This window comes from Rissa tridactyla, chromosome 4, assembly GCF_028500815.1.
Source record: "Rissa tridactyla isolate bRisTri1 chromosome 4, bRisTri1.patW.cur.20221130, whole genome shotgun sequence".
In the NCBI taxonomy this organism is placed as follows: Eukaryota; Metazoa; Chordata; class Aves; order Charadriiformes; family Laridae; genus Rissa; species Rissa tridactyla.
Genome location: NC_071469.1, coordinates 224,428 through 247,403, shown reverse-complemented (window position 1 = coordinate 247,403; position 22,976 = coordinate 224,428). Strand labels below are relative to the sequence as shown.

General features: G+C 63.6%; 1 protein-coding gene across 3 annotated transcripts; it reads left to right on the top strand.

Moving 5' to 3' along the window:
- The first annotated feature begins 85 nt into the window (after nucleotides 1-85).
- ZDHHC5 (zinc finger DHHC-type palmitoyltransferase 5) lies at nucleotides 86-22,229 on the top strand. 3 transcript variants are annotated; one of them, XM_054197665.1, is made up of 13 exons: nucleotides 127-188; nucleotides 2,827-3,079; nucleotides 6,372-7,718; nucleotides 16,079-16,200; nucleotides 16,654-16,811; nucleotides 16,926-17,098; nucleotides 17,210-17,312; nucleotides 17,819-17,910; nucleotides 18,017-18,149; nucleotides 18,578-18,701; nucleotides 19,668-19,780; nucleotides 19,937-20,811; nucleotides 21,205-22,228. In XM_054197665.1, exons 3-13 carry the CDS (start codon nucleotides 7,615-7,617, stop codon nucleotides 21,368-21,370), a joined length of 2,163 nt encoding a protein of 720 aa, XP_054053640.1. In that variant the 5' UTR covers nucleotides 127-188; nucleotides 2,827-3,079; nucleotides 6,372-7,614; the 3' UTR covers nucleotides 21,371-22,228. The 3 variants fall into 3 exon arrangements, with proteins under 3 accessions (XP_054053641.1, XP_054053642.1, XP_054053640.1); XM_054197666.1 differs by lacking the exon at nucleotides 2,827-3,079 and having other exon boundaries at nucleotides 86-188; XM_054197667.1 differs by lacking the exons at nucleotides 2,827-3,079; nucleotides 6,372-7,718 and having other exon boundaries at nucleotides 117-188; nucleotides 21,205-22,229.
- The last annotated feature ends 747 nt before the right edge of the window (nucleotides 22,230-22,976 follow it).

Sequence of the window (22,976 nt, the reverse complement as noted above, 5' to 3'; positions counted from 1 at the left end):
GCCACCGCCCCGCCTCGCGCGCATGCGCACCGCCCCTTCCGGGCGGGTCCCTCGCGCACGGCGGCCAATGAGGGGCGGTGGCGGGGGCGCGTGCCGTGCGCAGGCGCGGCCGTGACGTCGTGCCCAGCCGCCGCGCGCGGCGACCCTCCGTGACCGGGAGCGCTGCTCGCGGCCCCCGCGCGCCGCCGGTGAGTCACGTGGGCCGAGCCTCCTCCCCCCGCGGCCCCCCCGCGCCTTGTCCCGCCGGTCCCGGGCCCCGCCGCCCCCGCCCGCCGTAGGCCCCGCGGGCCCGGCCAGCCCCGCCGCCTCCCCCGCCCGCCGCCGCCCCCCTGCGCCGCGCGGGCCCTGCTCCGGTCTCCCCCGCGCCGTGCTCGCCGGGGACCCCGGTGGCGAGACCCCCCCGGGCAACTCGGCGGTGCCCAGCCCCCGCCCGGCTGTGCCGGGCAGCCCCCCGCGCCCGCCTGGTGCCGGTGCCCGCGCCCCGCGGCACCGTTCCGCACCGCCGCCTCCCGGCCCTGCCTCACGGCCCGAGGCACCTCCCGGGCGGCGGCCCCGCTCCCTGCCGCCCCCGCCGGCACCGGGCCCTTCTCCCGCATGAGTCCCCTCCCCGCGCCCTGCCCGCCCAGGGGGGCCGGTCCCCGGAGGGCGCGCGTTGCCCCGGGCTGGGGAAAGCCGAGGGCGACCTGGGGCGAGTCTTGGGGGGCCACGGCGCCGGGCTGGGGGTGGGCAGGGGCACCCCGGGGCGGTGGCAGGAACCTCCCCGGCGCCTCATAAAACCGCCATACCTCTGCTTCCCGGGGGCCGTGCCCGAGCACACACCGGGGCTGCCGGGGGTGACACCCTGCTCCCCGCCACGGCCCGGGCCTCCGCGGCGCAGTGCCCCCCGGGAGCACGCTCCAGTGCCCGTGTGACGGGCTGCCCTCGCTTGGCCGGGATTCTCCAGAGCCCAAATTCTAAACAAAGTGTGGAACCCCCGGATCACTGAGTCGGTGTCGTGTCTCCCCGAGGGGAGATAAAACCCCGCGATCCGGGGGGAGCGGCCGCTCTCACCTTCCTCGTGCCAGCTCCTGGGAAGTGCTTTCCCCCTGGTCGGCCGGCCGGCTTCCTCTCCGGCACAGCTCAGAATTTGGGGGTTGGGGGAAGGGGGCTTCTCTGCACTGGGCACTACTGGTTTTTTCAGGGGGTACAAAAAACGACCATCTGCTCGTCTGGATCCAAACGAGGGCAGCTGGTGTTGGAGCCTCGTAGTGGGCTTAATCTAACGGCCACCATCGCTCCCTCCAGTCGGGACAGTGGTTGGTCTGTAGCAGAGCGCTTGGGTCCTTCATTCCTCCTGGTTTCTGAGGTCCAGCCCAGGCGGGGGACGGTTAAGGTGGCAATTGGGTGGAGCCGATGGGCTCCAAGGGGAGAACTCCGGTTCCAGGGGCTGTTCACGGCTGTCACGGGGCTCGTTGCTTCCCTCACCGGCGGCTGCCTCTCCTAGCGCCGCGGTGAGCGGCTGGAGCTGCTCCTCGCCCACTGTGGTTCTTCCCTGTGAAATGGGGCTAATCCCGTGTAAACCGACGAGGCGGGCAGGGAAGGAGGGCGGGAGTGGTGTAAGCCACAGATCAGCACCGAGGGGTTGCCAGCCCTCGAGCTGTTGTCCGCAATAAAGTAATTGTCCTTTTACTGTATCTTATTCACCTTAAACAACCTCTGTGCCTCACTGCAGGAGGCGCGGTTATGCGAGGTGTAGACCATGTCCCCTGAAGCTGGGAGGGCGGTGGGGGAAGCCTAATTCCATCCAGTTTTCCGAACTTTCCTGCAGAGTGTCCGGTATGCGTCGCCGCGCATCCTCCTCCTGTGCTAGAAGCAGGAAGGTGTCACCAAATTGTGGCATTGAGGCAGGGACTCCTGTTCAGGTGCAGCGCTGAGCGCAGTCGGGCCTGAGCTCTGCGTCACCGTGGTGGGGGCGATGAGAAAACTGTCTCCTGTGGGGAGACCCCACAGCTCTGTGTTGCTGGGGGGGTCCCGGTGTTTGCTGCTCCCTGTGCCATCCCGCTGACGGCTTTGCCTTCCAACGTGTGTTCTGCACCGTGGCCCGCGGTGTCCAGCCCTGGTGCCTGGGGTGGAAGATCCCCCTTCGGCTTCTTGCCAGCCGGGCTTTGCGGCCATGGGACCCCTGCGGCGGTGGGTGCTGGCTGGAGCCCCCTCCCCATCCCGCTGGTACCTCTCCCCGCGGGAGGACGGGGAGGGCAGCGGAGGCAGGTGACATTCCCGTGCTGGTTGGTCGGGGCCAGCTGTGCGTCTGGCCAGCAGGTTTGAGGGCGCTTTTGCTCTCTCTGGTAATTTTTAGAGCCTTAAAGCTCAGCAGCAGGTGAGATCTGATTGTGCAACCTCAAGATTAGCAGAGAGGGGCCTGTGGGAGGAGAAAAGGGGGCCCTTGGGCTCAGGATGGCCTTCTTGCTGGGGCTCAGCGGTGGGAGGCAGGGGGTGCTGAGGCTGAGGACACAGTGAGCTCCGGAACAGGCTTCTCGCCCGACGGCCGGGCGTAGCTACCCAAAACAGAGGGGGAACAGCCAAAGCACATCCCGTCTTTGTGCGATCCGGCACCTGCCCTCCCTGGGAGTTGCCTCACGTGGAAGGAATTGTGTGTGTGTGTCTGAGCCGCGCCGTGGGAACCCGGCCGGTTTGGGGCAGGCGGGTGGCGGGGAGGTGACGCAAGCTTGGGAACCGGTAACCGAGAGCGAGCTCTCCCCTCCCCGTGCTCCCGGCCCCGGGCGGTGGTGAGAGGCGGCCCGTCTAAGGGAAGCTGGTAACGTTGGTGTGCGAGTTTCCTCCTTCCAGGGGCAGGAGCGCGCTGAGGAGCTGCCGTGGTTATCGACAGCCACTGAAATAAGGAAGGGAATGTTGCGAGCTGGTTAGACATGTTTTCCCCGACCCAGCAGAGGTGGGGAGAGCCCGGTGAGGCGTGTTCTCGTGTCCCGGCTGATGCTGCAGAAAGATTGAGCCACAAAGCGCCCGGCTCTTCAGGCTACGTCTGCGTCGGTTGCGGGAGAAGGCGGCGAGAAGGGGCTCGTGGCAGACCCAGAAAAGCCAGGTGGGAAGGAAGGGGGCTGCGCGGGGCTTCGAGAAGCAAGCACTGGGAGAAGAGGAAATTAGAGTGAGATGTTACAGGGCCTTCACCAAAGAAAAGGAGGCTCAGGCTGAAAGAAATGGAAGGTGGCAGTGGTCGCGTTTGGAAATGCCCTGAGGGAAGGAATTAAAAAGTGAAGGAAGTCCCCAGAAATGCAGACGAGGGGAAATAGAAGCAGCCCCTTGTATGAGTGGAGGGAAAGCCTTGAGACCGGGGAAGAGTGCTCTGGAGGTGGCTGCGCAGAGCGGAGCCAGGAAAATAATCTGAATGAGGGGGTGCTAGGATTGGAAAAACAGGTGTAATTCCCAAGGGAGAGGGAAAGGGGAGTCACCGGTGACATGCAGGCTGGGCAGAGCTTGATTGGGGGAGGAAAGAGCAGGGCTGAGCCGAAGGCAGGTCTGGAGAAGCTGGGAGGGAGGAGTTGCTGGGCTGGAAGTGGCAGAGGGAGAGGTATCAGGGGCAGGAGCGGAGCCCGCGTGTGCCTCAGGTAAGGCGAGATGAGCCTGGGGCTCCTTCCAGCAGGGGCGGCTGTGAGTGGCCTTTGTGGATGGGGACAGAGTGGCCAGAGAGACAGAGGGTTTGGGAAGAAGGTAGGGGGAAAGGAGGGGTTGGTAGAGCAGAGGTAGACGGGTTGCAGGGCCGCAGAAGGGGAAGGCGAGGGAAGAAAGCGCATATTTGGGAGAATCCGTGTGAGTGTGGCCTGAATGGGCATAATCTGTGGGAAATCAGGGTGGATTTTGCTTGTGTTTCTGCTGGACACCAGGGTAAATGCCAGGGATAGTCAGGGTGAGGTGAGACACGTGGTTTAGCCCAAAGAAAAGAGAAAAAGACACCTTGAAGATCGCACAGCAGAGATCCTGCCCCCCGTGCCATGCTGCACCCTGGGTGGCTTCAGCATCCTGGGTATCCCCATCCACAGGGGGTGGGACCCGCTGCCTACTGGCTGGGGCTTGGGGGCAGCAGCTGAGCCCTCCGGCAGGGTGGGCACTGGGGCTGGGGGGCTCCGGAGGGCCCAGCGCAGACGGGGCTCCGGGAGGGACCCTCTGGGATGGGCTCGGCGGCCGTTCGGGGGTTTGAGGGTTTGTGGGGTGATTCTGGAGTGAAGGCGGCGAGGAGCTGGGGGATGTGTTTGCATTGCTTCTCGCTTGGGTGCCGCTAATGACGGCGCTCGGGATTTCTCCCCCACACGCAGTGCTTGCTCAGGTGGAGTGTCCCAGGAGCAATTATCTTGGCTCGCGCCTTCTCTGTGCGGTGAGGAGCTGTCTCCCGCGCTCCCCGGTGCTCATTTCTGCGCTGAGCCGAGCTGGCACGCAGACCTTCCCAGCGGCACGGCGCACCAGGTCACCCGTGCGAGGGGCTGGAGCGCTTGGATCTGTGTCTCCGTCTTCAGGTGGAACGTCAGGGGCAGGACCCGCTCGGGGAGGCCGCTCTGATGTCGCGGGCAACCTCTGGGGAAAGGCGGAAGACACGCTGATGGGGCTGGGCGAGGAGCAGGGTGGAGAAGGGCTCTGGAGGAGGAATATCCCAGGAAAAAGCTCCTTTGGTCCGACAGTATCTGTTTGAGTTCAAGGTGTGGCTTTGTTTTCATGGCGGAGCCTTTCAAAGGGCTGGGGTGTTCTGTTACAGCAGATGAGCGTGTTAGCAGATTGCTCCTGCTAAAGTAATTAGCAGTGATGTCATCTTTAAACTTCCGAGTAACCTATCCCTAGAACTGCTGCCCGCCCGGACCACAGCGGCAGCCAGCTCCGGCCAGCCCTTCCCTCCATGGGTGATGGCACAGCTTTGCGGGGTGTCGGGATTTTCCCCAAATCGCGCATCTCTGGGGCTCATTCTTTTCTCTCGCTGAAGCTCAGCGCCGTGTTTTGGGGGGCAGAGCGATGGCGGGAGCTGCTGCAATCCGGGAGCTCTGTGCCGGTTGGGAAACCGCCACTTTCCCTGGTGTTACCCTGAAACTCACCGCGGCCGAGAGCTGCCGCCAGGTGAAACCAGAGCTTTCCCCAGCATCAGTCCAGCATTTCCTCTCGGTCACAAGGACAAAAAAACCCAACAAAACCAACTCGGTTTGAGAAGTTGAGCTGCGTTTCTGCAAAGGAAGAGCTGCTTCGTGGTGGGAGCGGTTTCTTCATTAGTCAGCCAAAGTGACTGACGCCTTGTTTTGTGACTGATTGTAATATATTCTTGTCATTAAACGTGCCTTTAATTTTGTGCTGCAGTTCTCTCGCCCTTCGTGAGTGTTTAGTCAGCACTAGGTATTTTTCTGTCCACTCCAAAGAGGGGGAAAAAAAAAAAAGCTTTGGGAGGAAGAAGGGGAGCAAACTGGAAGGAGACAGCGCAGGAGTCGCCAGGGCACAGCGCAAGTGAGGCAGCGGAGCGGGGAACGGGTGACAAGGGAGGAATGGCTGCCGTGGCAGTGACAGCAGGTGCGATACCATCGGCGTCGGGCTCCTCCGGCGGCTGACGTGGGCCCTGGGATGTTTGGAGCTTGGGGCAGGTCGGTGTCTCCTTCTGCCTTTTCCAGAAAAGTTGGGTTTTCCGTGTTTTCTGTGGCGCTCCCTCCTGCGTCCCCATGGTCAGCCAAGGGTGGCATGTTGCCAAAACAGCCGGGGCTATGTACTGAGAACCCAGCGCTCCTTCGTCCGGAGCTACGAGTGCCTCCTCCGGTCAGGGGACTCAGGTTCTCCACGGCCTCTCCCGCCTCCTGCCCTCCAGAGGAAGGGGACGAGATTCCCGGCTGTCTCTTCCTCCCGCAGTCTCCACGTTCACATTAAGTCCTTAGGCCTCTGATCGGCCCCTTCGCCGTCGGCTCGGGCTGCACCTGCGGAAAGGCAGTGGGCAAGCAGCTGTGGGGTCCCTCATCTTGTTCAGGGCTCAGCATGGATTTCTCAGGGGGTCTCCGGTGGGTGGGTGCCTCGGCTTTCTCTGCAGCGGGGCCTCGGGGTGGGGAGGGAGACGGCAGAGCCGCAGCCGGGCCCCTGTGGCTAATGACGGCCTCCACGGGGTGGTCATCACTCGGTTCTGCTGATGCTGGGTGACGGGACGGGGGCTGCAGCGTCAGCCTGTGTCAGAGCTGGGCTGGGAGGGCGGCATCGTGCTGAGGGGCACCTGCCAGCGGGGTTTTAAATCTACCGGGCGCTGTTTCCATCTTCCACTAAACGCCCACCCCATGTCCCGGGGAGCTCGCTGTTACTTCAGGGAGTGGTTTTACGTGACCGTGTCTCTTCTCTTGCTTTGCTAATTTTATTTTTTTTTTTCTTAGGTGAGCTGTGTCGTACCAGATGTCAAGTTTTAATGATTTTATGTAGTTTTTTTTTAAAAGACGAGTGGATTAAGGAAGAAGAATTTTACTGAAGGAAGGGGAGAAAAAAATGGAGCCATTTGGAACAAACTGAGATCTTCCCCTGTACCGCTCAGGCCATGGGTGAGACAGACCTATTCAGCATCGTTTCCACCATCGGTTCTCTTCTGGGCTTGTAAAAGCGCTCCCTGAAAGCTCTCCTCCAGATCTCTCTGTTATCCTACCCTGCGCTGCTTGGAAATGGTTGCTGCAGAAAAGATTTAATGAAATTTTCGTCAATTCCCAACCTCCGAGTGGATACTAAGCCTGTGGAAAGGCCTGGGGGGTCAGGAGAAAGGAACAAGTAGGAAGAGGACGAAAACACACAATCCGCTGGACCTTCCCCTCCCGCCCCCCTCGCAAAGAAAGGATTTACAGCTCAACCTTGCACCAGCTGTTCCTCGGCTTTAACAGTCAAGAGAGAAATAAATAAAATTAAACAGCCACCGCCAGCCAGCCAGTCCCGGATCCCGGTGAAATCAGGGAGAGTGTTCCTGTGACCCCCCCAGCGAGGGGGAGGAGGAGGGGGCACAGCAGTGCTGGGAGGAAGCTGGGCAGATTGCTTGCGAGACAACCCCCCTCCTCCCGAGCATCAACCGGAGGGGGCTGCAGCACATCAGGGGGCGGATTAAAAAGGAGAAGTGGCTTCCTTGAGGCTCCCGGAGTGGCTTTTTTTGCAAGAAGTTTACCCGTATCTTGCTGTTTCCCAGGGTGCTCGCTGGGTGGGAAGGTGCCCACCCAGCTCCTCGCTTGCCCGAGCTGGGAGGTTTCCCTGCCCCGTGGTGCCGCTGTCAGCCGTGGGGACCTGCTTTTTGCAGGCTGTTGCCTGACGTAGGAAAGCTCATGAGGGCTCTCGGTGTTCCTGCCCCAACGTTTTAAGTCCAAATCCGGTTCTCGATTCTGAATTTTTAATGTTTTTAACCCCGCTTCCGTGCACCCGCGAGCTCTCGCAGGACAGAGCGTAGTGTGGACGCCTTTCCTGGGCCTCCAGAGACCGCCGTGGACTTCTCCGGACCCTCCACCCCGGTCGGAGCTGGCCCCGGGAGCAGGCGCGGAGGCCGGGTAGCGGTTTGCCCCCATCCCTCTCCCCTCCCCTTCTCGCCTGGCTCCGACTCCGCTGGGCCTGGGCTATGCTGCGGGGCGGACCCCCCACCACAGCTCCAACATGCCAGCAGCATCTGGAAAGAGATTCAAACCCAGCAAATACGTCCCGGTCTCGGCTGCTGCCATCTTCCTAGTGGGAGCCACCACCCTCTTCTTTGCCTTCACGTGAGTCCCAGCCAAAGAGCGGGGAGGGTGAAGGGGGACCCGGCCCCTCCGTGCCGTGCCATGCGGTTGGGGGGCAGAGACCACAGGGGGGTTATCCAGCAGAGGAGCTGTGGCTTCTGGCTGGACTAAAGCGGGGATGATGCGCTCTGGGTGCGAAGGGATGGCCGATGGAGTAGCCCTGCCATCCTGGGAGCACTTCAGCCTCAGCTGGACCCGTTTTGCTGGGTTTTCCCATGAGATGAGCCAGAGGAAGCGGGGCACGGTGGATCCAGGGCACAAAGGTGATGAGGGGACTGGAACATCTCTCTCATGAGGAAAGGCTGAGGGACTTGCGTCTTTATAGTCTGAAGAAGAGAAGACTGAGGGGGGATCTTATCAATGCTGATAAATACTGAAAGGGTGGGTGTCAGGAGGATGGGGCCAGGCTCTTTTCAGCGCTGCCCAGCGACAGGACAAGGGGTAACGGGCACAAACTTGACCATGGGAAGTTCCATCTAAACATGAGGAGGAACTTCTTTGCTGTGAGGGTGGCAGAGCCCTGGCACAGGCTGCCCAGAGAGGTGGGGGAGTCTCCGTCTCTGGAGACATTCAAACCCGCCTGGACGCGTTCCTGTGCCACCTGCTCTGGGTGAATCTAGGTTGGACTAGATGATCTCCAGAGGTCCCTTCCAGCCCCGTGATCCCAGTGAGGATCCTTGCCACCGCTCAGCTCCAGAGCCCGGCAGCCGCTCCTCTCCCGTTCTCAGGTGTTTGCACAACTCGCTCGTCTCGCTGGCAACTCACTCGCGAATCAGCCGGGCTGGGAATTCGTTTGTGACCTATAGGTGGAAAATGGCATAGATAATTTTCTCCTTCAGAGCAAAGTGAAGTGGTTTGGTGGACTGGGGCAGGCTCCGTGTTATTTTTAGGGTTTTGTAACTGGTTTGTGAGCCACAAAGGAAAGTTCAAGGAGAAGCACTCCGGCCCCTGCATGGGTCTTTCGCTGCTGTTGATGTCAGCTTTGCCCTGAGGACACCAGGGTTCAGTATCTCTGGAGAGGACCCGAAGGAGGTGACCTGCCAGCGGAGGGGAAAAGCCAGGCTGTAAAATGGTACCAGTCACTGGAGAGGGCCAGACCCTACCATAGGGATCTCCCTGGGCTGGGAGAGGGGTAGGGCTGCTGCTCACCCTAACATTTTCACTTCCCGGGTGACAAATAGCTCATTAGCAGTCACTGGGGGCCGAGCTGAGCTGGTTTGGGGTGGTGTTGGGGGGGCAGGACCTGGGGGCACTGAGGAGGCGGCCGGGCTGTCGCTGAGCCCCACAGGGACCTGCGCTCCCTGCTCCAGCGGCCAAGGCACGTGTGTGCGGGGCAGGAATGCCAGACCAGGGCGACCGGGACTGGGTATCAAATCCCACATTTGGGATCTGAGAGGGGATGCGTTTGGGGTGTCAGCAGAGAGATCTGTAGGTAAGACGGGTGTTTCTGTGTGCTCACACCGTGGAGGGGTTGATGGTGGCTCCGTGCAAAGGGTTTGGGATTGTCAGGGCAGTCCGGAGACGTGCCGGCCGCTGGCCTGGGGCACAGGCAGCCACTGGCCCGGGCAGGGCAGAGGAGGCAGTGGGTGACTGCTGCCTGCATCCCCTCAATGCGGTGCATGTTGGTTGTCTCCCTTCCTTCCTCCCTCCCTCCATCCAGCTGCCCCTGGCTCTGCTTTGCCTCTCGAGCCTCCCCCTCCCTCCCTCCTCTCCCCATGCCTCCTCTCCTCCCCTGCCCCAGCGCACGCTGGTCTGGAGGTGGGCGGCCACAGTCTCACTGCTGGGCTCTGTCCCTCCAGCCCTCTGCGGGGAGGCAGGAGATCAGCCCAGATCCCTTTGTCCTTCTCTCCTCTGCCCCACAGGGTCCTGGCCGGGCAGAGAAGGGGGTGCAGCCCCTGCTCCCGGCAGCCTCTCCCGCTCCCTGGGGTGGCTTCCTCTTGCGGGGCACCATTGCCAAACTTCTGCGGGGCAAAAACCATTGTTAAACCTAGGGGCATGGGTTAGTGGTGTTTTTTGTCAGTGTTGGGCTGGTGGTTGGACTTGATGATCTGAGGGGTCCCTTCCAACCCAGGCAGTTCTATGATTCTGTGATTCTAATTGTGCCCCGTCCAGAGCTTTCCCTGCCGAGGGGTTTTACTGCCAGGGCTGGCATTAGCCAGGGCTGTTGTTAGCCGGGACTATGGGGTTTTACTGCTGGGGCTGTTGTTAGCTGGGGCCGGGGGAGGCAGCTCCTCCTGGGAGGCAGAAGGGCCATACGTGATGGCTGCTGCCGCTCCCGGGACGGAGCCATCACTGGTTGGAAGGTCACCGTGGCTTTAACGCCTGGCAACCGCCAGGCAATAAAAGAGTAATTTGACGACTAAAAGACAGAGCAGGTTTGATTTACTCCTTCCAGCTGGTGGTGTCGCTCAGAGGCGTGCAGGCTCTGAGCGTGTGCCGGGCCGGCGTGGCTGGCAGCTCCGAGGGTGGAGGTTTGGCTGCTTTGGGCTGTCAGACGCCCGCTGGAAGTCGCTGACTCCATGCGGCCACTCCAGGGGGATGAAGGAGAAGAGGAGGGAGCGGGTGATGTTCCCTGAGCCGCTGTGCCTGGCACACCGTGACCCAGGGGGGACAGGCTTTGTCACTTCGGGGGGGAATAGCCCTCCAGCCCACCCCCGTCCTTGCTGCTGTGTCCCAGCCGGTGGTGCCTGGCTGGAGCCGTCGCCACAGCTGCTTATCAGCGAGCAGCATGGTGCGAGGCAGCGCCGGGAGCAGCGCCGGGGCCGTGGAGCAGGTTTGTTCGGAACAGGAACACCTGGGCAGGGTCGCTTTAATTGTAGGTCAGTGGATGTTATTTAACCTACTTTGAGACACCAAATTAAATCTCAAGCGGAGCGGCGGGGCGCAGGGCACTTTCACACGGGTCGCTCGGCGGGGAGGCGGCTGCATGCTGGCCACGGACCTGCCGGGGAGGGTTTCGCTGTCAGCATCGGTCCCAAAGCTCTTACTCTGGGAAGTGAAATGGCAGCTGTGAGGTGGGGGGGCCCCAGGACACCTCCAGGCAGAGAGTGGCTGGAGCTCGGCACGGCTCTCCTGAAAGGTCCAATTGTGTTATTTCTAGTGTATCCACCAGACACCTTTTGGTCCATCCACACTGGCCCAGGATTTGTATCTCTGGGCCAAGAGCTCTATTTAATTTAACTAGGAGATGCTGCAGAACACACGGCCGTTGAAATGATCTGGGGCTGATTGCGCTGGAGGGAGCAGGCAGCTGGGAGAGGGGCTGCTCCCGTCCCCGCTCTGGCAGCAGCTGGGGGTCTCTGTCCGGCTGGGGTCTCAAAGAGGTGCTGCTTTAGGACCAAAATTCCCCCCTGGCGTCGGTTTGTCCGTTCCTGGGTCTTCCCCATGGTTTATACTGATCCCTGCTCCTGGTGCAGCCAGTCTCAGCCTCCTCTTCCCTCGGGAGGAGGGAGCACCCGGGGGCTCTATGGACACCGTGCCCTCGGTCAGCCTCTTCCTTCTCTTGACCTGGGCTCTTGCTTGTGGCCATGGCTCAGCAGGGCTTTGGGGGCTGTGTCAAAGGCTGCGAAGTATAAACTGTTCCTCACAATTAGGTGAATCTGTCTGTAAAACCTCTGACCCTGACTTTTCCTCCCATCCTCGCAGCTGGGAAGGCTTCGAGGGAGCTGCGCTTGTTGGGGCAGGAGCTCTCACCTCTTCCAGCGCTGGTGGAGCAGAGAATGGAGAGGTGTGAGGACAGGGTGGGCTGCGGCAGCTTCTGGAGCCGGTGGTGCCTCTGGCACACGCTGGGACACACAGTCCTGGTTGGATCCGCGCTTGTGGGACCGCGGCGGTGAACAGGGGCTGTGTCGGCAGCAAGGTCGTCAGGAGAGTCCAGCCCTCGGAGAGCCCGGCCCTGGCACGGTGCCGGCCCCTCCGGTGCGCTGCGTGGCCGGTCGGAGTCCAGGAGTGCAGGCAGGGCGGGGAAGGCGTCCCTGGAGAGGACAGGGGACGCGGGGTGGCTCCGGGCACGCGGAGGGGAGGAGAAGCCAGGCTGGGGAGTGACTGGCTTCTCCTGGTGTTACTGGTGGCAAAAAGCCCGTCTCAGATCCAGATGTGACTCAGTTCGCCCCAGGTTCCCCGATTTCTCTTATGTGCTGCCAGAGACGAGTCTCGACAGCTCCTCCAGCGATGGGCGTGCTTTGCATCCCAATCTGCAGAGGGAACTTGATGAGTTCTCCGGGACCTGTGTGGCCATGATGGCGAGCAGCCTTCCTCCTCCTCCTCCTCCTCCTCCTCCCCCTCCTCCTCCCCGGCTGCGCCAGGTGTCAAGGCAGGGTCTGCAGCCCCGTCTCTCTGTCTGGGAGAGCAAGAGGCAGAAACACGTCGGCGCTTTGATACGGAGGTTTCCGCTCGGGGATGGGCAGCCACCTTTGCTCCCTGCGCTGCAGAGGACCCTGTCCCCACCGCGGGGGGGCTGGTCTCGGGGAGGCAACTCCCCTGTGTTCGGGGCCATGAGCACGGATGCCAGCAGGCGGTTTTGTTCGAGTAGCAGGTGGTCTGTGTATCCTGAGGATTCCTGCGTCCCTCTGGCGTGGGGGGTCCCTGGAGAGAGCTGGGGGGGTGGCAGGCAGTGGGCTGGGAGGAGACCCCCGGTGGTGCTCAGCCTGGGGCTGCCCTCACGGCTGCGGGTCCTCCTGGCCCTGGGGAGGGTGTTCTACTTGCCCTGGCCCCTGAAATCCCAGCCCCGCTGGCTCTGCGTCCCCGGCCGGTGGTGCTGGGTGCGGAGCAGCCCTGGCCCTGTCCCGCTGCCGGCAGCCGGCGAGACCTGATGAGGATGGGAGCTGTAGCTGGCCCCCGGGCGCCGCGCCAGCTTCTCCAATCGATTCTGCTTTCTGGAGGCTGACGTTCAACCTTCCATCTGCCTGCGGAGTCTGGCAGGTTGGCTCTTGGAGAAATCGGGGTCCCGCTTTAGGGTTTGCAGCCCCCTGGCGTGGAGGCTGGGTTTGGAGGACGCGCTGCAGTGAGTCCTCTGAGCCCCCAGAGCAGAGCGGGGCTGACGAGGGGGATCGGTGACCCCAGGCAGGTCCTCTGTTTGATCCGTTGGCGTCATTGGTTGCCCTTTTAACGCTACGGCAGCGGCGTCCTCAGTGCCAAGGTGTCTGGACGCTGCTGGTGCTCCCTTAGCTAAAGGGTCGGTCTTTCTCATGCTGGGGGATCTGCTGGCCGCCCCCCGGGAGCCGTGCTTCTCCCTGCTGGGGAGGGTTCAGTGCCCAGACGGCACGGGAGGTGATGGGAGAGGCATTCCCTTCCCCAGGAAGGCCAGTCCTTCCCTCTCTGCCTGCCCCGGGGCTTTTCCCCTGTGCCACCGCCGCCAGGGCAGCTCAGCCCTTCCCTGCCGCGCCAGGGCCCGTCTCTCCAGGACGTGGGCTGCGTGTGCGGCTCAGCCTCGCTGCATTGCCCTCGTGCAGGGAGGGCTGGCACGCAGCGGGTCTCCCTGGCCCCCCTCCAGCCCTTTCAGGCAAAGATTTGGGCTGGGATATCCCTTCGTAGAGACAGGACCTCCTTGCTCGGGGTGTCTGGGGCTTTTCCTACCTTTAGGGCTCATCTGAGTCCCCCCTGCCCCTCTCCTCTCCTGCTCTTACCCGGCGGAGAGCAGAGCCGGGGAGGCTCCTCTGGAGTTGGGGTGCTCAGCTCGGTGATGTGGGGTGCTTGGCTCTGCCTTTCCTTTGGGCGAAGTGACTTTATGAGTGGCCACCTTCCCCTCGGCACTGTGTCTGTGTCCGGTGCCCAGGGCAGGGGAGGAGAGAATCACAGAATCTTCATGGTTGGAAAGGACCTTTGAGATCATTGAGTCCAACCAAACAACCCCCTCCGAAGGGGCTGCCCCGCCAGGAGGGCAGAGAGCAGCCCTGCCGCGTCCCTCGCAGACAGGGACAGCAGCGGCGATGAAGAGAGGTGGGGGCTAACGAAGCCACCCATCTCCTTGAAACCGCACCACTGGCATGGCCCCGGTGCTGGGAGCTGCGGGGATGGGCATTTGCCCCTTGCCCAGCTCTCCTTCGGCTGCTGGGCCAGTACCCACAGGCTGCGGCTCCCTGCCTTGCCAGCCTGCCCTGCCGCAAGTACCAGTTTCCCCTCTGCGAGACTGGGAGACTTTCTCCCCTTCGTTTTCTGCAAGCCACTCAAGCGTTTCTTGCTGGTGCTGTTGGGTGGGTGGCCAGGGGCAGCCCCGGCAGCGGCTGGCTTCTGGGGGCGGGTGGGACAAGCCCTGTCCCCGGGCACAGCCCATCGGAGGGGCTGGGGAGGCTGGGCGAGGTGTGACCTCCTTGCTCCTGGCGTGGCTTCCAGTCCCACAGCAGCCGGTCGTACTGGGCTAGCTGGGCTCGACGCAGCTAGTGTGTTCTTCCCTTGCTCAGGCCTCGGCCTCGCGATGTCACGTACGTCCCGTACCTCCGCGGAGCTGCTTCCCAAGGGTTTCAGGGCGCAGACTGGAGAGGGCTCCTCCTCGCCGGCCCATCCCAGCTGCTCTGCGGAGGATCCGCCTGGCCAGCTTCCAATGGAGATGGCAGAGCCATTGGGGCTGGTGCCGGGCGGGCTGTGGAGGAGCCGCTCCCCGCCCTGCGGGAGAGCTCGTGGAGGTGGGGAGGCAGCGCCCAGGGTGCCCAGGAGAGCGCGGGGGGCTCCCGAGCAGCATGGAGGAGCGGGGGGGTGTGGAAGATGTTTTGGAGAAGACAGTTTGCAGGTGCAGCCCTGGTCTGGTTGCAGGGCTGGGGCCGGGAGGTGCTGCTGAGGGTGGAGGTGCCCGGCCCCGCGTCGGGCGAGGAGGAGCAGAAGGAGGAGTGTGCTGGGTGGCAGAGCAGGGCTGGCATCCCGGTGCACTCTTGCTGGCCGGGCATCTTGTAAAGTCGAGAGGGTTTGCCCTTCCTCTCTCCTGTGCCTGGACTAGGACCGCCTTGTCCTTGTCCCTGGCCGGCGGAGGGCCGGTCCTGCTGCTGCGTCCCCCCTCCCCGGGTGCAGGGCATGGAGCCGTGCCCGGTGCTGGGTGCGCCCTGCCCGCCTCTCCCTCCTCCGCTGCCGGCTGGGTGCCGGGGCAGGTCTGCCCGCTCCGCCAGCCCGGACCCATCTCATCTCCTGCCCGACACTCGCCTGGCACCATCCCTGTCCCCTCACACCCTGTCCCTCTCACCCAGGGCCCTGCCAGCCCTGCACTGGGCTGAACTGGGGGAGAGCCCTGGACCGACGGCTCATTCACCATGGCAGGAGAGGAGCTGCCTCGCTGCTGACAGGACCCGTCCCCCGGCTGAGTCCCAGCGGGTGGTGGTGGAGGAGGGGACAGGACCAGCGCCTGCCCCTTCACCTCTACCTGCTCGGGGGCTGCGGGGGATTACGGCGCTGGCACCATATGTCACCCTGCCTGCGAGCCCCGCGCTCCGCTCCTGCTGCCTAAATCCATCTGCGGTTATCGCTGCGGGGGGAAGAGAGGGACAGATGCTGCCCTAGATCTGCGGGATTAAACTCCCAGCAGCAAAGCAGATTAGGGTATTACTCTGGCGCCTCTGAGGGGGAAGCCCGTTGTCCCGAGCCCGTGCCTGCCCGGGGCCAGGGGACAGCGGTGATTCCCTCACCGTGCTCCCACCCGGCCCCTCGGCCAGGCCCGCAGAGGAGCTGGGTGCTGCCCGGGGACAGCTGGTGCAGTGACGGGTCCCCATGTGCCACCAGAGTTGTCTCCGGGCTGATGTGAGGAGCAGGAGCAGCTCTGGAGGCACCAGAGCTGCTGCTGGTTTTCCGTCCCCTCGCGGGGTCCCCTGTGTCCCCTGTGCTCACGGGTGTGACACATGAAAGGTGACACCTGGGTGCTTTGTGGCCGGATCCCTCCTGGTGTCCCCTGTGCCGTCGGCCTGGCTCACCCCGCTGTCGCTCCCTGCGGTGGCGGGGTCCTGCACCGGCAGCGCCAATGGGGCTGCAGGTGCACGGGGCAAGCGGTGGTTTTGCTCCGTAAGGATTTGCCCGAGCGCTCCTGTAGCAGCCCCCAGAGGCGTCCCCGGGGCGGGGGTTTGGCTGGTCTTGGCAGGGGTCTGGTTGCACCGAGGTCCGTCTGCTCCGGGTGCAGCTCCAGCTCGGTGCGGGGACGCTGGGGAGAGCGAAAGGAAGAGCTGGTGGCAGGGAACCTCCCGGAAACACAGCGGGGATGTGGACTTCCCGTCCGGGCCACCACCGAGCACAGCAGGAATGGCTTACAGGGACGGCTGTGTGCTCAGGGGGCACAATTAGCTGTTAGAGCTCAGTGTCCCCTACCCGGGGCTGTGCGAGGAGTGACCCGTGGGACAGGGCCCGGTGTCTCACTGCTTTTGTGCCCGCAGGTGCCCGGGGCTCAGCCTGTACATCTCCCCTGTCATTCCCATCTACAATGCCGTCGTCTTCCTCTTCGTGCTGGCCAACTTCAGTATGGCCACTTTCATGGACCCCGGCATATTCCCGCGAGGTGAGTCTGGCTCTGCTTGGGAAGTGTCTTGGATAGAGCTGCCTCCTTCCACCCTTCCTCCGAGGTAAAGAGGATTAACAGACCCCGAATGGCTGGAGGAGAGCCCTCCATGCCCTGCCCGGGTGGGACCGGGTGGTGACACACGCTTTGGGGATGGTAGCTCTGGGTCCAGCACCCAGCCTGCAGGACCAGGCGTCGGGAGCAGGGGGAATCCCGGCACCCCGTATTGGGTACCCGGGGCTCAGGCAGGTGTCGTGGCTTCGGGGCAGGGCCTGGGCGAGCCCCCCCGCTCCTCTACCTGTATTTGGGGGTCCCCGGCCAGTCCCTGTGCCGGGTGCGATGGGCCTGGTGACAGAGGAGGGCGATGCCAGACGCCTCCAGCTCGGGGGGGCAGCTGGGCCCCGGCGCCACCTTCCCCCACGCCCTGACGCTGTGCTGGGGTTTCCCTGTCAGCTGAGGAGGACGAGGACAAGGAGGACGACTTCCGAGCCCCGCTCTACAAGACGGTGGAGATCAAGGGCATTCAGGTGCGCATGAAATGGTGCGCAACCTGCCGCTTCTACCGGCCGCCACGCTGCTCCCACTGCAGCGTCTGCGACAACTGTGTGGAGGTGAGGAGCCGCCGCGTCTCGATGCCTCTCCCTTTCCACATAGAGTTTAATACGTAGCACGGGCAGGAGGCCCTGGCAGCCAGGCCCCTCACTGTGTCTTCTCCCCACCGACAGGAGTTTGACCATCACTGTCCCTGGGTCAACAACTGCATCGGGCGGCGCAACTACCGTTACTTCTTCCTCTTCTTGCTGTCGCTCACCACACACATCATGGGGGTGTTCGGCTTCGGCCTGCTCTACGTCCTCTACCAGGTGGAGGAGCTCTCCGGCGTCCGCATGGCGGTCACGTATCCTCTGTGCGGCTGCGGGAGCGGGGACGAGGCGGGGGAGGATGGTGGGGCTGGGGGCAGCGTGCTCTGGGGCAGGGCTGCGGCTCTTCCTTAGCTGCCTGCTGACAGTATGGTGGTGATGTGCGTGGCCGGCTTGTTCTTCATTCCCGTCGCTGGCCTTACGGGGTTCCACGTGGTGCTCGTGGCAAGGGGCCGCACTACCAACGAACAGGTATGTCTGGGTGCTGGTGCAGGGCTGCTAGCCCCCATCAGGCCACATTGGGGTATGTTTAGGGGCTCCCTGAGATGAGACAAACGTGGGAAGGCTGGATTCAGGCAAGGGGGGGCCACTGAGTCGGTCGGGGGCTGGAGCACAAGATGTCGGTGAGGGGAGACTGAGAGCACCTCGTCTGCGCAGCCGGGAGACGGGGGATCTTTGCTGCGGCTGTTGGGAGGATGGAGCCGGGCGGGCTCCTCTCAGGGGGCAAGAGGGGACAGGCACAACTGGAAAGAAGGCAGCTTCCCGTTAGACATTAGGGAAAGAGTTTTCCCCCCTCGAGGGTGGTTGAACGCTGGAACGGGGACCCGGAGAAGGGGGAGTATCTCCAAGTATCTCTGTCCCTGGAGACTGCCGTGAGTGCGCTGGACAAACTGGGCAGCCCGGCCTGGCTGGCTGGACCAGGGACCTCCGGGGGTCCCTGCCCGCCCCGGTACGCTGCGATGCTCCTCCTCCCACAGGTGACGGGCAAGTTCCGCGGCGGTGTCAACCCCTTCACCAACGGTTGCTGTAAGAATGTCAGCCGGGTCCTCTGCAGCTCCCCGGCCCCCAGGTGAGCCTGGCACAGCACGGCGGTGCCCCCCTGGCCCTGCAGCTCCCAGGCAAGTGGCCCCAGCCCGAGCTCCAGGCCCTGACCTTCCTCCCGCCCCTCTCCCTAGATACCTCGGGCGCCCCAAGGCTGAGCAGACGGTGCTGGTGAGACCCCCCTTCCTGCGGCCTGAGGTGTCGGACGGTCAGATCACTGTCAAGATCATGGACAACGGTATCCAGACAGAGCTGAAGAGGACGAAGGTGAGGAAGGTGGGGATTAGCGGTCCCTGCATTGGGGCCCTCCATGGAGCCCAGGGGTGCAGCCCTGCGTCCGTGAGTAAAGAACCAAGTGAGCCTCGTCACGTTCCCGTTGCCCTCCGTGTCATCTTGCTCTGTGTCCCCACGGGACGGAAACCATGTCCCTCCCATGCGGCAGCAGCCACATGAGGCTTTGCACCCTCCATTGCCCTTCCCGGTCCCGTCCTTCCACCTCGCAGCATCCCACGGAGGTTCCTCTTCCTCAGCACTCCCCAGCACCCAAGGCACGTGCCGCCTTCAAGCGCTCAGGATGGCCCGGGAGATGGCAGCGAGAGCCCCCAAATGCCACTGCCCGCTCCCTGCCTGTCCCGGGGGGGGGGGCCGAGGTCTCGGCACCCCTCTGACCCTCCCTCTGCGCTTTGTCTCTGCAGTCCAAAGGAAGCCTGGAGGTGACGGAGAGCCAGTCTGCTGACGCCGAGCCGCCACCCCCACCTAAGCCAGACCTCAGCCGCTACACGGGCCTGAGGACACACTTAACCCTGGCCACCAACGAGGGTAAGGAAGGACGCAGGGTCCCAGGCAGCCGCTGGGAGGGGAGCCCAGGGCTGCGCCAGGCAGAGCAGGAGCCAGGGCCGTAGGCGGAACAGGGCAGACCTGAAGCACATCAGCACCACCGCGTTGTGGGGCAGGACGTGCCTGCGTCTCTGGGCTGGCATATGTGGCCCCTTGCACTTGGAGAAGCCACTGGGATGCTTACAGCCAGCTCTGCTCCGTCGCAGAGGAGCAGGAGGCCGAGCCGAGGCAGCGCGGTGCCTGTCCAGAGCCGCTGTGAGCTGTGACGCGTGGGCGGCCGTGCTGCCGTGCTGCAGGCAGGCGCAGGAGCGTCGCCCGGACGGCGGAGGCGAAGGAGTGGTGGGCCTGGCTTGGCAGCAGAGAGCACATTTGTGGCAGCCTGCGTGACTCGCTTTCCCCGCTTCCCTGAGTGCCGGCGAAGCAGCGCTTGGAGCTGCCGGCGTGGGCTTGGTGAGAGAGGTGGGATGTGAAGGGCAGAGCTTGGAAACAGCCGCTTCCTGCAGCCGGCCAGAGGCCTCTGCAGCTCTCCCTGTCCCCCGGCCGGGCACAGCCCCGCTGCCCAGAGAAGGGCTGTGCCATGTGTGTCTGTGGGGTGATGGCCAGCAGGTCCATGGGGTGCCCGGGCACCCACGGACACCTCCATGCAGCGCACGCCCCACCAACCCCAGGCTGTCACCCAGCTGGGGCCGCTGCAGGGGCATGGAAGTGTCAGCCCCAGACACATGTCCGTGGGGACATGTTTTCCATCTCGCTCCATTTCATCCGCCCCCGGTGCGCCTCTCCTCCAGCCTGTCCCTCTCTCTACCTCCGCCTCCCTGGTCTGTCCGCTCCAGGCTCCGAGCCGGTTCTTGGGGAGGGAGGGCAGGGCTCCCGTGGCGTTCCTTCCCCTGCGCAGCCCCGGGGAGCCGCCACCTGTCTGAGCGTCTTTCTCTCGTCCCCCACCTGCAGACAGCAGCTTGCTAGGCAAGGACAGCCCCCCGACACCCACCATGTACAAGTACCGGCCCGGCTACAGCAGCAGCAGCAGCTCGGCAGCTTTGCCCCACTCCACCAGCGCCAAGGTAAGGCCGTGCCCGCCGCCACCTCCCTGAGGCCGAGCGAGGGGGAGCCCAGCCTCCAGGGTATCCCGGCATCCTGGGGGAGGGTGCGGGAAGGGCGTTGGGAGCTTTGCGGGGGCCCCGTCTTCCTGCGGGTGAGTGCCGATCTCTGCCCCTCAGCTGAGCCGAGTGAACAGCCTGAAGGAGCCCAACTCCATCTGCGAGAGCAGCCGCAAGCCCAGCTACCGCTCGGAGCCCAGCCTGGAGCCCGAGAGCTTCCGCTCGCCCACCTTCGGCAAGAGCTTTCACTTCGACCCGCTCTCCAGTGGCTCCCGCTCCTCCAGCCTCAAGTCAGCCCAGGGCACGGGCTTCGAGATGGGCCACCTGCAGTCCATCCGCTCGGAGGGCACCACCTCCACCTCCTACAAGAGCCTGGTGAACCAGACGCGCAACGGCAGCCTGTCCTACGACAGCCTGCTGACGCCCTCCGACAGCCCCGACTTCGAGTCGGTGCAGGCGGGCCCGGAGCCTGACCCGCCGGTGGGCTACACCTCGCCCTTCCTCTCGGCCCGCATTGCCCAGCAGAGAGAGACCGACCTGCACGGCCGCTTCGCCGCCGCCATCTCCCCCAAGCACGCGCCACCCCGCGAGCCCTCGCCCGTGCGCTATGACAATCTCTCCCGCCACATCGTGGCCTCCATCCAGGAGCGGGAGAAGCTGCTGCAGCAGCCGCCGCCGGCCCCGGGCAGGGAGGAGGACGCGGGGCTGGCGGACTCGGGCATCCAGTCGACGCCGGGCTCCAGCAACGCGCCCCGCACCAGCTCTTCCTCGGACGATTCGAAGCGCTCGCCCCTGGGCAAGAACCCGCTCACCCGCCCGGCCCCTCCCCGCTTCGGCAAGCCCGAGCCCCCCCGGGTGCGCTCCCTCGGCTCCCCTGACCAACCCGCCGCCCCCCACCTGGGCAAATCCGTGTCTTACAGCAGCCAAAAAACAGCCTCCCAGGCCGGCGTCCCCGAGACGGAGGAGGTGGCCTTGCAGCCATTACTGGCACCAAAGTAAGTACTGGCCACGGCTGCCTTGTGCATGGGGCGACCCGCAGCCCCACAGAGCGGGGTCCACAGAGCCATCCACAGCCCCACAGAAGTGGGGGGGCCTCGCCAGGACACGCTGGAGGGATCCTGGTGCCCCCTCCAGCCCCCGGCAGCAGCAAAACGCCCCTCACTGGGGAGCGATGCTGCGCGTAGGCTGGAGGAAGGGCAAGGGAAATCCTCCTCCTCCTCCTCCCAGCACAGAGCTGGTGTCCCCCCGGACGCCCCCCTGGGCCTCCCGGGGAGTTGGAGCGGTGCGTGGGTGCTGCAGGTCCCCGGGGCTCCCTCCTGGGGGTCCTGTCCTGCCCCCACCCCGCTGCCTCCCCCCTCACACCCGTGTCCGTCCTTCCTTCCCCCCAGGGACGAGGTGCAGATGAGAACAGCCTACAGCAAGTCCAACGGGCAGCCCAAGAGCCTGGGCTCGGCCCCCCCGGGCCCGGGGCAGGTGCCCCTCAGCAGCCCCACCCGTGGAGGAGTCAAGAAGGTCTCTGGCGTGGGGGGCACCACCTACGAGATCTCGGTATGAGGGGCACAGCCGCTCGCCCCCGCACCTGCCTCCCGAGGGACGTTCTGCGGCCGGACACTCTGCGGACTCCAGGGAGAGCCGGGACGGGGGGGATGGGCCAGCAGCCCCCAACGCTTTTCTCTTTCTGCGCCCCCCTCCCCGGGACTCGGGGGGCTGACACACACCCGAGCAGGGCTGCTCCGCTGCCCCCCACCCAGGACTGCCGCCCCGGCCGGTGCGGGGGCTCGGGGGCCACAGCCTGGCTCCATCCCGGCTGGGCAGCCGCCCGTGGGCCTTGTGCAATCACTCGCTCGCCTAGCGTGGTAGGAACGGATTGTTTTTAAACCAGAATACTTTTTTTTATTATTATTGTTACGGATTCTATTTTTTTTCTCTTTCTGAGTTATCAGGTGTGTGTATATATAAATATCTATATATATAAATATAAATATTAAAAAAAAAAAAGCAGAAATGATATATCTTACCCAGAGAGAGGAAGAAACTGCGCCCTCCGTGCCCAGGGCCTGACCCCCACCTCATCCCTGCTCCCGCAGGAGGGATGTGGGGCCAGGGCCGCCCCCCGCATTGCTGGGATGAGCTGGGGGGCTGCTCTCCCCCAGGCGGGGCCGTGGGGTGCCCCAGCGAAGGCCAAGGTGCTGCCCCCCCACCCCAGTCCCTGTGGAGCCTCCAGCCCCGGCTCCCTCCCGGGGGGCCGAGGGCAGCCCCCTCCCCACACCCCGGTGCCAGCTGCCACCCATGGGCGCTGGATGGCACCGAGAAACACTCGCGGGCTCTGGCCTTTCCCCACCTGTGGTTTTTTTTTTGCTATTTTTATGTTTCCCCAGGGTTTGTGTTGGTTGGGGGGGGGGGGGGGGGGGGGGGGGTTTGTTGGTTTTGTTGCCTTTTTTTTTTTTTTTTTTAAATGGGCCTGATGGGGTTTTCTTGCTGTCACACGGTTGTTTTTATTTCCATTTGGGGAAGAGGAAGGCCAGCGGGGCACGTTCCCCGTAAAGCAATATTTTCTCATCACATGCCAAAAAAAAAAAAAAAAATTGCAGCCAAGGAGCTCAGTGCTCCCCGTCCCCCGCCCCTGCCTGGGCAAATGGCCCTGCAAAACTTCAGGCACTACTTGACTCTTTCTCTACGGCAATATCTCTCCCGTGGCCTCCGCAGAGCCACACCATTGTTTTTTTTATTACTATTAGCCATTTAAAAAAAATGAGGAATAAAAGGATATTTAATGAGCCACCCCAGCAGGCATGTGTGTGCTTTGTTTAGCGTCCAGGGATGGAGGAGCCCCCACAGGGCTCCTGCCCTTCAGGGTCTCAGCCCATGCTCCCTCCGCTCCAGGGGCAGAGGAAAGGGGGGGCTGAGGAGAGCCCAGCCCAGCCCCCTTTTGGGGAGGCTCAGGCTGCTTTTGGGCAAACCCTGCTCCCGCAGAAGGTAAGTTTTTTCAGGGCACAAGCAAAGTGGCTCTGGGAAGGTGCCCCAGGAGCTGAGGAGGCCCAGGCTCCTGCCTGAGAGGCTGGGACCAGAGGCAGCCCTCGCCATGGCTGCTTCTGGAGCTCCTGGTGCCGATGGCAGCCCCGGGTGCTCTGCCAGCAGCCACCGCCACATGTGGACACGG